This window comes from Tyto alba, unplaced genomic scaffold (assembly GCF_018691265.1).
Source record: "Tyto alba isolate M040663 unplaced genomic scaffold, T.alba_DEE_v4.0 Super-Scaffold_22, whole genome shotgun sequence".
In the NCBI taxonomy this organism is placed as follows: Eukaryota; Metazoa; Chordata; class Aves; order Strigiformes; family Tytonidae; genus Tyto; species Tyto alba.
Window position 1 is genome coordinate 17203329 of NW_024881296.1, and position 13875 is coordinate 17217203.

General features: G+C 36.2%; 1 protein-coding gene across 1 annotated transcript in view; it reads left to right on the forward strand.

Moving 5' to 3' along the window:
• The window catches only part of PRKN (parkin RBR E3 ubiquitin protein ligase), a 543490-nt gene that overhangs the window by 415368 nt on the left and 114247 nt on the right, over positions 1-13875 (forward strand). The window contains exon 8 of the mRNA XM_033011713.2: positions 7581-7730. Coding sequence (XP_032867604.2) covers positions 7581-7730 — 150 coding nt within the window. The remainder of the gene's footprint in view (positions 1-7580; positions 7731-13875) is intronic.

Sequence of the window (13875 nt, forward strand, 5' to 3'; positions counted from 1 at the left end):
TATTTTGACAAGGGAATGATCAATTTTAACAGATCTCTCCTATCAGCTACCACTGCAATTCATATCACTACTCACTTTTTCTTTAGAAATGTTGTGGGCATTTATATCCCCAGAAGCACAGCAAGCCTGAATGGGGGCTCTTTTTTTTTTTTTTTTTCCACATTACCTTTCTATTTGGGGAAAATTTATTCAAAGGAATACCCTGTTTTGAAAATCTACAGATGCACATCCCCATGCTGTATGAAGGTGGTGTGGGCTTCTGCTAGGTTTTCCTGTGAGCTGTAACTTTAGGAGATATGAAAATCTAGTATTAACATAACACATCATGGACAGAAATCATTTAACAGTAATTGAATTTTTAAAGTATTTTTTATAAAATACAGGTGTGTAGCAAGGGTAGAGCCCTTCTGATATTTTTTTTTTGCTTGCAAAACTTGCTAGAGGAATTTTTCTTTAAGTATATGCTACAGAATATTAATGTAAAGTCAGTCTTAAACTAATTGACATATATATTGACCCATTTGGGCAAAAGTAATGTCATATGACAATTCTAATTAATCAGCTGTGTTTAGTGCAGGAAACTGTCAAATCAACAAAGTGCTCCTGAAGTATTTGTGGGTCAAGATTTTTTGATAACTACACTTAGAAAAAGTGTAAGTTACCTCTCAATAATCACATGCAGTTAAAAGAAAATAATAATTTTTCACTGAATAATTTCTCCATTTCAAAATTACCAAATCAAAGCTATTTTGTTAGTTTTCTCAAATCTGTGTCTTTACAAGTATACTTCCTTACAGCTCTGTGCTCTCCTACCCAGTCCCCTGGCTTCAGCTATTACTCAATGTGAGTGATACCTACATACATCTCTCAGTTTCTTCCACTTTTGTGTCAAATATCTGATTTCTATCCAGATAATTTGGCTCACCTTTTGGATTTGTTATCAGCATCCCATTGCTCTATCTCCAAATTGAGCTACTGCACTTAACTCCTGATCCTCTTTACACCATTTTTTTTTATAACTGAAACTACACAACAAAGTTTACAGTCTTGCAATTTCATATGACCAGTGATGTGCCTCTCTCTCCTTCCTATGCTGTATCTGCTTTGAAAGTCTCCTAACCGCCTTCTTCCCTGACTTCAGAGGTAATTGGAATCCATGTGAGTTCCTCAGCTTTGTCTCTCCTGGATTATCAGAACTTTATTCTCTTTGAGTTCTTGTCATAGGCAAGGCATCTCTACTTTCTTACTCCTTTTTTAACTTCTTGTCTGTACACTAGACAAGTAAAAGTAATTTATTTTTGATTCAACAGCTGAAATAACAAATGGGGAGAAAGAAATAAGAAAGTAGTTGTGATCAAAACTAATTTAAAGGATATTCTTTTCCTATCAAAACCAAAAAAATGTGTCATTTTGTGTAGGACCCAAATTTCCATTTGTTTACTTGTCTGTAAGAACTACCAATGAAAAACTTGAGTCCTTCTTAAAATAGAGGAATTCTCTTCCACCCACCTCTTATTAAGTTCAAAGAGAAGATTTGAACTGCAGTGTTCAGGGGATGTAGAAGATGGTACTTCTTCCATCCCTCGGATTACTTTGATCTACTTTCCTGGAATATGCATGTATTCATTCTTGTGACCTGAGAAGTGGAATTCCTGGGAGCCAGTGTCTACTTCAGTGAATCTCAGTTGCACAATCTGCGGCAGCATCAACTGAAAAGATTTCCTTGATTCAGTTACAGCCTTGGTGGTTGTTATTGTAGGGGAGAAAGGAATGTGGATTCAAGCTCCACAAGGGTCAGAAGGAGCTGTTTATGTCCAGCATTCAGTCTATTCAGAATGATCCCACAAGTACCTGCTGGAAGATCAGAGACTTCGAATACTTTGTAAATCCAGTGCCAAGCCATACTGTGCTTAGCCTGCTTTCTTAATTGCATCATATTGCCACTCATATATTCAGTTTGATTTCCAATACGACCTGCTCCAGTGTCCTCTCTTTTCCGTATTATTTATTTTCTATTTTCATACTCCCCACGTTGTGGTTTCTTTCATATCATTCTGCAAACTGCAGTCTTTCATTTCTTTCCCCCTCTTTACTCCAGTTTAATTCCACTCATGAACTGTGTTGCATTAGTCCAGTCAGGGGTTTCTTATCTAAATATTTTCTTGAGACTGCCTTACCCAATTTTCCATGAATCTCCAAATTCAGGAAAACTCCAGCCCTCTAGAAGATGGTTCTCTTTCTGGTCTCCTTTGTGATGTTGCTGTGGGAGCAGGAAGGAAGTAATGCTGTGAACTTGCTCTTCCTATCCTACCACTGCCCAGCAGAGGAGCTCAGTAACTGAGAAAAAGTAAAGTAAGGATGCGCCATGGAGGAGCCATGTCAGTCCATCTCTTTTTAATCTATATTTTAGATGACACTTTTGTAAGTATTTTTAGTAGTCCAATGAATACTGAGGGTTTTGTACTTTAACTTGCCTAATTACATTACAGAACTAATTCTTGGGGGTTTGTATGTGTATAATACATATAAATAAAGTGCTTAGTCTACATTATGGACTAATAGTCTCCACAATCTAATTTTGAAACACACAGATGGTTATTTGATTTATAGGAGCAGTAAAAAAAATCTGACTCGAGAAAGTAGATTTTCTTTCCTCTGAGACCGTTACACGCAGTTAAAAAAAACACGTAATTGAATTACGTTTCAGAGATTAGAAATTTTGGCTTTATATCTACTGTTAAACTTTTGTCCAAATTTCCCTGTGAGGCTACTACTGAGCAGATGCTTTTAGATGTGAGGAAAAAAAAAAAAAGGAGATAAAGAAAACTGTGCCCAAAGTGTGAAAGGAAAATTAAAATAGCATGAGGCATATGTGCTGTGGCAGGGGGATTGGAATAGATGATCTTTTAAGGTCCCTTCCAGCCCAAACCATTCTATGAATCTATGAAATCAAAGCATTACTTGCAAATTAAGTAACATAGCAAGGAATCACTGTATTCACAAAGTGTATTTTGCAAAAGTTTTGTGCATCCAGGTGCATTTCAGTTTTGTCTCAGTATCTGAATCTCAGTGTAACTGAAAAGACTGTAATCCATAGTTAAACCTGTTTTATTCCTATGTCAGCCCAATGATTTAATTTATATTACCTTTGATTTACAACATCAGATGATTGAATCTCCACTGTTTGAAAACCCAGTACTATTCTAAGACTCAAGGGAAACCATCCCAAACTGGAAAGTGGGGAGCAGGGAATAAATGTTTAGAATTATCCAGCCTCCATGTCTGTGTCATGCTATAATTTACAATAATTTGTAACAATAGTTTCTAAAGGCCCTGACAAGTCTTTACAAGCAAAGCTTCCATCAAAGAACTCATGATGTGGTTGAAATGCTGTAAGTAGAGCTGGGAATATTTTCCACTCAAAACCTTATTCCATGAGTAGTATAGATTTGAGTTGCCTGGAAAAATTCACTAACTGAAGGTAAAGTTCACAACAGGATGCAGTTTTTAGAGAAAAAAAAAATCAGAATGTTTTACATCTACCTTGTTCATATACCTTTAGCTGTTTTAGCATAAGTGATTTGGAGTAAATCATGCTTCTGAAGTTTGTTTTTGTTTTTGTTTTTGTTTTTTTCAAATAGGCATTGAAATATATGGTTCTATGGTGAATCTGGCAACTACTTACTTGCCTGTATTTCTGAGGGCCTTATTACTGTAGCATGTAAATGCCTGACATGCTTTACTCAAAAGCTGCGTTCTTGCAGCGATAGATGGCTGGTGAATTCTGTGTAATTTTACGCCCCTCATTACCACAGTATTTGGTGTCCTCATGACTATTAATGGATTTTGCCTCTTAACACTACAGTGAAATCAGCAAGTATCATTCTCCCTCTTTACAAACAGGGAACTGATGAGAAGCACAGATTAAGTGACTTACATGAAAACCACAGGAAAGTTGTGCTGCTGCCAGGAATGAAATCAGGTGCCATAATGCCAGTTCAGTCAAGTTGCCCATATATTAAATTTTGTAAGAGGTTTTTCCTAAAAATAATTGGAGAACTTTTTCCTCCTTCTAGCATGCAGAACCTTTTTACACATGATGAGTACGCCTCTAAATAGGAGGCACATTGATGATAATTGACTAATAGATATTGTGAAATATTTTGAATGTTCAATCTACCTATCTTAGATATCACATGTAAGTCAGGATAAATTCTCTTCTTGGGATCTGGTTTCTTCTCATTCAGTATATTTGGAGCCTATATGATTTGTTTAGGTTAGATGTTTAATTTTTGATGAACTAAAATTGTGCGAGGTGGTTCACAGTCTAAGCTATTTAGTTACCCAAACCTTGGTTTCAAAAATACCTTAGGTCAAGTGACTTAGAATCAGAATTATTGGAACTGAAGCAGCTATTGTGGGAGTCACTTATTTTCAGGTCTCAATATGTAGCAAATTGTCTGATCTCTCTTTGTTAATAGAACAGGGCACTCCAGCGCTCAGTTCTTCTCATGCTAATGTACAAATCTAAAAGAGAAGAGATGAATTGCAACCTGTCTCTCCTTTTAATTATAAATGGAGTCTAAGCAACCAGAGCAGCTATAGGCATTATCACTGCAGAAATCCAAACTAAATTAAATTAATACATCTTTAAATCTCCAGCTAAGAGGCAAAGTAGAACAGTGTGGTTGTCTGCTGGAATATCCTTATATAACTCATCCAAACATGTGATCAAAAATACATCATGGGCTCCAAAGACATTTAAGGGCTTTTGAAAATTGACTTGCTTTAGGCATGTTGACTGCATCAGTCATGTGTGATATGTATGGCTGTGGTATACAGGAGAAAATGCCTCTAATAGGTATAATCTGTCACTATATGCAAATAGTTAATTAATAATTCATGAATAAGTGTTTTGGTCCTTTACAAGCCTTTTATAAATGCACCCTTAATGTAAAGTGAGTCGTTTTGTTTCAATCCACTGAATAAAGAGTATAAATCCACATATATTGTGTCCGATTGTGTTACGGCAGCAAACATGTATGCATCTTGCTACTACATGTTTTAGTTGGTTGTTGGGTTTTAATTGAGCTAGTGTACAGGCACAGGGAAAAAGAATTTGGAAAATGGCATCTTATAAATGTATCTGGACTTTGAAGGTTAGTAACTAGATGTCAGGATGTGCAAACATTTATTAGAATCTATCCTGTCTTCAAATTGATAATTTTTTTTGCTTTTAGTGTGAAAATCACTGATGAGAGTGCTATACTGATTTGGCATGAGTCCCCTACTGAACCAACATAAAATGTCACATTTGTTGGGCAGAATATGATGGCTTTGTCCACATTTTCAATAAGTAAACCGGACATTTCCTTTCTGTAACTTTCTCTGACAAGACAGATTGTTTCCCATTGTACCTATCTTCCATTTTTCTGTAACAAAAATAAAAGTGAAGAGACAGGACAAATGTCTCCATGCCCTTTTATGCTAAGTTAATGACTGGAAAGTATATCATTTTTTTCAGCTAAGAATTTAAAATGGAAATGCTGACAGATTCTCAGCTACAGTGTCACTGGAATTTGCTTCTGTAGTGAGAAGCTGCTAACAATCCCACATCCAGCACAATGTTCCCTCTTAATGGGGTAAGGCAATCACCATCCCCACCTTCAGGTAGTCTCTGCCCTGAAGAAAATTTAGGTCAGCAGAGAGTTTTGCAGTAGTGGTTATCCATGTTTCTGTTCAAGGCCAGCAAAACGACTCAGAGCACTCAGCATGTATTTAGTGCAAGGATCACAAACTTTGCAGAAAATTTCTAGAGTCCAACATTAAACATTTATGTCATTACTCTAGGTTCAAGCATAATAATAATGTAGAAAAACACTAGCTGATTTGTAAGGCCTCTGCATTCAAGGAGACTTTGCAGATATGTCATGTACATATCTTAAAATACTGCTATTTTACAAATCCAAGATCCTTAATTCAGGATTTCTGGCTGCTCTTCATACACTGAGTGCTATTTTGAAGGCTTCCTCACTTTTTAGATTTTGCTTTTCTTTTGATAGGAACTTTGTTAGGATTTTTTTGTTAATTGACAAAGGTGGATACTTTTGGTTTGGTAACTTTATTCTATTTTTTTCCATGAGGCAACACTTTTGTGTCTATAATATAATGTTTTAAGAAGTCGCATACTATTTTTAAAAACCCAGTGTAACATGACATGTTATGGCAACACCTGCAAAAGAATCTTCTTAAATGTACCCAGAAAATATGCAGTGGAGCCCCTGTCTTTGTAATTTAAAATTCTTCTTTGTATGCTTTCTGTATGAGGTTTTGGTTCTAATACTTCAGTTTTCCTTATGGGATTTCTTTGGTGAGGGGTGCAGATTGGAGAAATAATATTTTTTTTTGTTATCCAAAAAAAAGAAGGAAGCAGGATTTTCATGAGTGATTATGGGATAAAAGTTTATGAAGCACTAACTGCTGTTGTGAGTGCTATAATGTAAAGCTATGTTTTGTTCCTTTAGCACACCATAAAGCCATTCTGCTCATGGAGAAAATTCATACTACTCCCTTCCTCTTTGGCCTTTTGGATTTTCCTGTTTTCTTTGGGGCTGTTAGGACCAAATGCTTTCATTTATTTCACTCTACAGTAGACCAGATTTATAGGTGAATCTGAAGTCTGGTTTACAATGGTTATATAGCCACTAGTGTAGAACTGCATCAACGCAGAACCCTAGAGTGGATGTGATTTACATGTACACAGCATGATTTGTACTTACTCAGCTTATCTCTGCCTGAAAGCAGGGTAAGTTAGACCAGGGAAAGTTATTGCAATGGCATCAGTCATTTCAGAGTGGGCATTTTTGTCAGTGAGGATACGATGAGCAAGTTATTTAATATTGCTTTGTGTCAGTGTCTCCATCATTAAAATGGAGGCATTTTCATAGCCTTTTAGGCTATTGGGATGGAACCAGAAAAAAAACTGCAAAAACTAAGAAAATTTCCTGGGAGAACCTGGAAAAAAACTGCATCTAACAGTGAAATAAATGTATATCAGAAAATGTATTGTGCCAATCAGTTTCATGAAATTTAGTTTAAAAATAAAGTCAGCTGGGCAATTTTTATACCCCTTAAGCTCTAAAGCATATATAAAACTATGCTTAAAGCTATAGATCCTTGAGGTTTTTTGTGGGTTTCTTTTCAATCTGTATACAGCTTTTAACAATATCTTGTTTTGGACTATATTTATGATGTTTACAATAATATTTTTTTATAGCAGTATAAGAGTTCTTGAGGTTACTTACAGAAACAATCAACTGTTTTCTTGATTTTAATATCCCACACAATTTTCTGGTGGTGAAAATGATAGCTGTGAGACAGAAAATGATGTGTATGCTATAAGTTGTGTGGAGTGACACCCCATTTAATGACACTGTGAAGTTTTAGACTTTTGACAAATAACCCAGACAGACATTAAGGTGGTTGACTTGATTCTGTAGAATAGATTTCAAGCTCAAAGTCTGTGAGGTTTTTTTTTGTGGGTACTGTTAGAAGTTTAACACCAGTCTGTTTCATTGTAGTACAACCGCTACCAGCGCTATGGGGCTGAGGAGTGCGTGCTGCAGATGGGAGGAGTGCTGTGTCCAACTCCCGGCTGTGGAGCGGGTTTGCTTCCTGAACCAGGAGTGAGGAAAGTTGTATGTGAGCCAGGCAACGGAATAGGCTGTGGGGTAAGAACATACATTTTCCTACTAGCAGTGTGGGAAACAATTGATATTGTACAATGTTAGAATAAGGAGGGAAATAGTTTTTTCCATCAGTGACACTGAATTGCCCTTCATACCAGAGTGGGATACTGTGGCTCAATAAGCAATTTAAGTATAGCACCATGGCTCAGGAATGATGACTTCAACATGTTGACTATGTCCATTCCAGAATTATTTGCTTTATTTGGTTTAAGAAGTTGCTGAGTAGTTACAGTAAGAAAGTGAACTGTGCAAATGACAATCCAAATGCACTTTGACTTTCTTCTCCTAGCATTCAGCAAAAATGAACAGGATCTTGAGGAAAACACTCATATTAACATCAACTTTCTTTGTAAATTGTTAAAAAAAGGAGAGAGAGAATGACCAGTCTGTGATACTGCAGTGACATTGCTTATGCATGTTAAGATACATGATGAAAAGAAATATAGAAATATTTTTGTTTTCTCATAAAAATTGCCTTTAAGCAGTGGGAATGCACAATTAATGGTGGATTTCTGGAAAACAAAAACAGATGGCACTTGAAAATGGTTTTGGGAAGAGGTCAGATCATATGGATCAGTGGGTTTTTTTGGCAGTAGAAGAAGCAGGTGCTTTACAAGAATCAAGCTTTGGGGGAAATAGAATTATGTAGAGAGAAACCTATTAAATGTTAGGTCAGAGCGACTAACTGATGCTTGTACCAAGTGACTCTTTCTATAGTTGGTGTTATTACTGAATTCCATGCAGGCTATGAGAGAAGATAAAATATCTATATTTATAAAATATTATCATGCTCTTGCTGTTGTCTTTCCTGTGGAAAATGCTCTTTTTATTGCAGTTTTGATGCTGCCCAAACTGATACCATGGAAGAATAATAGTTTGCCGAACTAGGAAGTTGCAGTAACTTGTCTTCTGTGTGTGGGTTAGCATCTGTCGACCTTGGTAAAACTTCCTATCCGTCCATGCAGTGGTGCATGTAAAACAGAGTACTCCCCAGACTCACTGAGCAGGCATAGGGCTATAAAATAAAGCAGAAGGTAGGAAAGTAATAAGAAACAAGACTGAGTAAACAAAAAGAAATGCCAGTGGATTAACTAATAGGGGTTGGCTAAAAAGGATAAAATCACACATAATTTTTACTCTCCTCTCTGCCTTGACGTGATAAAAATCAAACTGTGTTTTGCAGCTTCATTCATCATCATTCTGAATCTGCAAATGCCCTGTAAATAAAGTGTACACAGCATAAAGGATTGATGTATTGCCTGGTTTAGCAAATTGCTCTGTTTCTTTTTATGAACTCTGTGCTGTGCTTGCTAGTGACCAGATCTGCAGCCTTGAGTTTAACCTCACCCTTTGTTTTGAATTATGTGACATCTTAAACATTAGGGGGTACAGTTCACTGAGGCTGAAATGAGAAGTGAGAAACTGGTCTGTAAGCCAAATTTTGCTAACATTAAGGCCCTTCCTCAGAACCTATAATGAACAGGGTGAAAATACATGTCTTTGAATCTTTCTGTGTACCCTAACAAATGATAACCCCAAGGAAGGTTTGTCACAGATTTCCTGTGGCGAGGGTTCTAGCACTGACATCAGCTGCTGGTGAGAAAGCTGGCTGAAGTTAAGGATCTACCTGCAAGAACACCAAGACAGTTAGAAAAGCTATTTATTTCTACCCTGTTTTCTGTAGTCACTTTGAATGTTTTCTATTCAGAAAGTTAAACTATGGTGGGTTTTTTCCCAGACAAAACCTGGCCTTTTTTATTGTGTGGGCTCTCCACACCTCCTTATGGAATCCAGGAACATCCACTTCCCTCATGAGTGTACACAATGATTTATAAGCTCAAAGAAAGGCCCAAAATGAATAATGTCCCTGCTGTCAATCCAAATAAAGGTAGAAAAAGACACCTTGCAATACTTACCTGTACAGCTTAAGTTAGAAACACGTTCCTTATTGAAGCTGGTAAGCGAAGAAATAACAAAGGCAACATGAATCTGGAGATTCTCTATGAATATCTGTGTCATCCTTTAAACTATACTTTAGATATGTGTAGTCTCTTTGGGGGTATTTGAACCTCTGTTTTTAGGTAGTTTTCATAGTTGATAACATATTGCTAACAGCAGAAGTTATATCTGACATCAGTGGTTTGTTATTCACCCAAAACCCCTTGTAGAGAAATAGTTGTCTACTGTATAGGACAAACTGTTCGGAACAAGCCTGATTGTTCAGGTCTGAATTGCAGTATAAGGATAGCTAACAACTGTCAAGTAGATTAGGATTTTGATTAACTGATGAGATGGATCAAGGGAGGGAGAAGGAATAGGTTTTCAAGCAAAAGTTGAGACAGTAAATGAAAAGGATTTTCAACAGATGTTTTAGAAAAGGGGAGGCAGAAGAAACCAAATAAACTGGCCACCAGGGACTGAAGCAAAGTAAATATACCATTATTCAGAGAGCAAACTGTGTGAGGCAGTGCCAAACATGTAAGGACTTCAACCAAATCTGAAAGAGCATCGAAAAATGAACAGGTAACTGAACCAGACTAGGATACAGACATTTTGCCTTCCTCAGTTTCTTTCTCTGGTATGTGAAATGAGGAACTAGAATGTCTTTTTGCAAAGTCATTGCTATTGGTGTCAAAGCTAAATGTGAGTCTCCAAAAGAGTGCTCTTAATTTGCTAAAAGGACCTTTGGGAAAGTTAAAGATGGTGGATTTTGCTTTGTCTCAGGAAATTTGGGAACAGCAATATGTGGGGCCCAGAAACAGCCTGGTAAATATCTACACAGAACTATACCAAAAAGGTGACGAGAGAGGTTTAAATTCAAGCATCCCTATATGTACCCTCTGCAGTCAGGCACTGCTATCTATTCAGGCTTTCAGGCAAAGACATAGAACAAGAGGAGAGATTTATTTTCATTTGAAAAGTAGCATGCAGATATCTTTTTAATGATTATGAATGGCCCTCACCCAAAACTGTGTTCTGGTAACACTGACTGACCTCACTCTTGCCTAATCTTTCATATTTTTTATCATTATCCAAAAACATATTAATTGATTTACCAAGATATTATAATTACACACTGTTGTTCTACCCTCATTACTATGCATCAGACCTATGTTACTAACTTTTATTGCTCAGATATAAAATTTTGACATATTTAATACGAGAAAACAGCAACAAAACATAGAAGACAGTACATATTGTACCAGCTGGCCTGGGTACAGGAAAAGCTGTGGTAATCAAGGCATACAAAAGCTCTATGAATAAAACATTTTTGTCTTGTTTTATAATACAGTGGCATATTATTTCCTACATATTAAATAGAAGTTTGGAGTAAAAAGCAGGTTAGAATTAAGTTTCAAAAAGGACTATACTACCTATTTATTAAAAAGTATGCCTTGATTTCTACACATACAGCTCATGTCTTGCAAAACATCCCCTATCTGTATCTTTCAGTGGGATGATAACCCACTAATTTGTGACTGCATCCCAGCCCTTGCTCCACAACAGTATAAACATTTTATAGCATGCAATATCAGTTGACCTATCCTTTGGAATGGGGTGAGGTGGGAGATCAGGGATAGTGGAGATAGAGCCTCTCTTGGTCTTCTCCCCTTGAGTTTACTCATTCCTAGCATAATCTATATAAGCAAAAGGAAGAATGTATTTCCAGAGATCCTCTGTTGTTTGATAATCCCTTGCTAGGAGACCTGACTCTTGAAGGTTCATGGAGGGTCTGAGACCACTCTAAACTATCCTAAGGTCTGGACAACAATTTAAATGGTCTTAGGAACAAGCTGTCATAATTGATGTTTTTGTGGCCCTTCATTCAGATCCCCCAATGTGAAATTCCAGCCTGCAAGTGAGTACTCAATCTTACCACATATTAAATGTGCAATGATAAAGGAAGTTTTATAGCCTTGCAAAGGGAGAACAAAATTTGAGGTTATTTCACCTCTTCTACACTGTATCTACTGTTCTGTAAGCAGAATGCCATTGAAGAACATCAAGATTTCACTAAAGATGTGTTCTCTTCTAGGACAGGTGAAATTTTAAGGCTGCAGATTGCAAGAGGTCCCTGAAAAATCAATAGCTATAAATACCATGTCTTCCTTATAAATACAATTCCTAGGCAATTGTATTACATAGAATAAAATCCCTAAGGCAATTTCACTCTTCCCAACAATTTTTTCTCATTGATTTTTTTCTTGCATTCTTCTTCCATGGCTAAGGAAGCACATGTCAAAAGCAATTGCTGCATATTTGTAGAATTAATAATTGTCTGCCTTTTCAGAAAGCTTAATAGAATAGTGGAGACTCTAAAATAGTTACTTGAGAACTGCAATACACATTCCTTTTGTTTTTAAAACTCTTTTTACCTCCTGTTCATGCATTTCTTAGCAAGCACGTTTGGTCTTCAGTGATGTCTTTGTTTAAGCACAATAATATGCATTTAGGAGAACCTTGAATAATTCAGAAAAATATTTTGTTTTGAGGAGATGAATCTGAATTACAAAAATTCCAAGCAACACATTCATATTCACTTAATTCTGATAATTCAAATGATGATTTTGTTAGTTGGGTATGTCCTAAACTTTTGGAGCAGTGCTGTTTATTTTAGGGCTTTATATCTTTGTGGGAGTGCTATGTGAGTGCACCTATACTCCCTCTGGAACCTGAACTACCTCACAAATGCTGTTTCATAACTATATCATATATATGAAAGTACATAATATTTTGTAATAGTACCCCAGTTGAGAAGTGAAAAGTAGTTTCCACATCTGACAATTATAAGTCTTTTGTTGTAAAGGTCAGCTCTAATGCAATGTGTTGTCATGATCAGCATGTACTTTCTTTGTGCAATTTCTATCCTTCTTGTGTCAGTTGTTGGCTCATTATTCCATATATATTGCTTGATCAAAATGTTTTAAAGTCTGACTAACCCAAAAGACTTTATTTTCAAACAGAGACGTAAGTATAAATATTTCATTCAAGACATGTGCTTTGCTTCTTCATTAGCAGTACCAGGAAAATCTTGAATGTATGTAAAGAGAAAATAGTCACCTTTTAAAATACTTCAGGATATAAAGATAGTCAAGATGAGTAATTCAAGATAATCTTTGAAGATACTTGCACTGAAAAAAATCTTTTAAATTTTATAATCAGATGAATAAAAGATCATGAGTGCAGAAGGGCTCTGTGCACAATAATCTGAATTTTTGTCTCAGTTATAACATAGGAATGAAAGTTGAAGCAGGAGCAGAAATAACAGGCTCCAAGGTTTTGAAAAACAGAGGAATAATTCAGAAAAGACAAGACTTTGAGACCTTTATGTCATTTGCAAAACACTAAAATGGAAACAGGAGATAGCTGCTATCCCAGTATCTGTAGTAAAATTGAAGGGTTACTCTTTGTTATTACATTTCAGGCATCTGTCCTTGTTCCATATGTCATTAAAGTTTTCCTTTTAAGAAAATTCACCAGGAAAGTATTACCATGGATAAGGTAATAACTGAAGATATTGCTGAGATTAAGAAACCAACTCACAACAGGAGTATTTCATAAATTGTATAGGGAGTTTTTTGAAGGTGAATGAAAATGAGACAGACATTTTCTATTATTGCTAAATGCTGAGTTGCTAGCATTGCACCACAAGCTCTAAGCAGTAATCATGTATTGCTTTCTTCTATTGAGTGGGCACTCTAGCCTTAGAAAGTAGAATTCCATCCTGTTGACACATTACGCTTCAGTAGCTAAGCAAGTTGTTTCATTGCTAAAATATGACAGGCTTTCTCGGGCTGACAAAAATTCTTTTTAGATTTGTAGTTTTTTTCTGGTAATGCTTTATGTGGTTTAAAATGAACTGTAAAAACATGGGGCTTTTTAAGATGTGGTAGAATGTTGATGTTTTAATAAAACGTTTACCCCAGAATAACACTGTACAATTAACAAACTATGTATTGCTGTCAAGGTGCATTATTTCCATTGCCCATATCTTGCAGTGCTGCAATTCATTGATCTGGTGACTGATATGAAACTCAGCTGTCAGCTGTGAGTGGATAAAACAATCTAGAGAATGTTTCCATTGTTAATAACATGGACCACATAAGTTCATAGGACTAACAAAAGA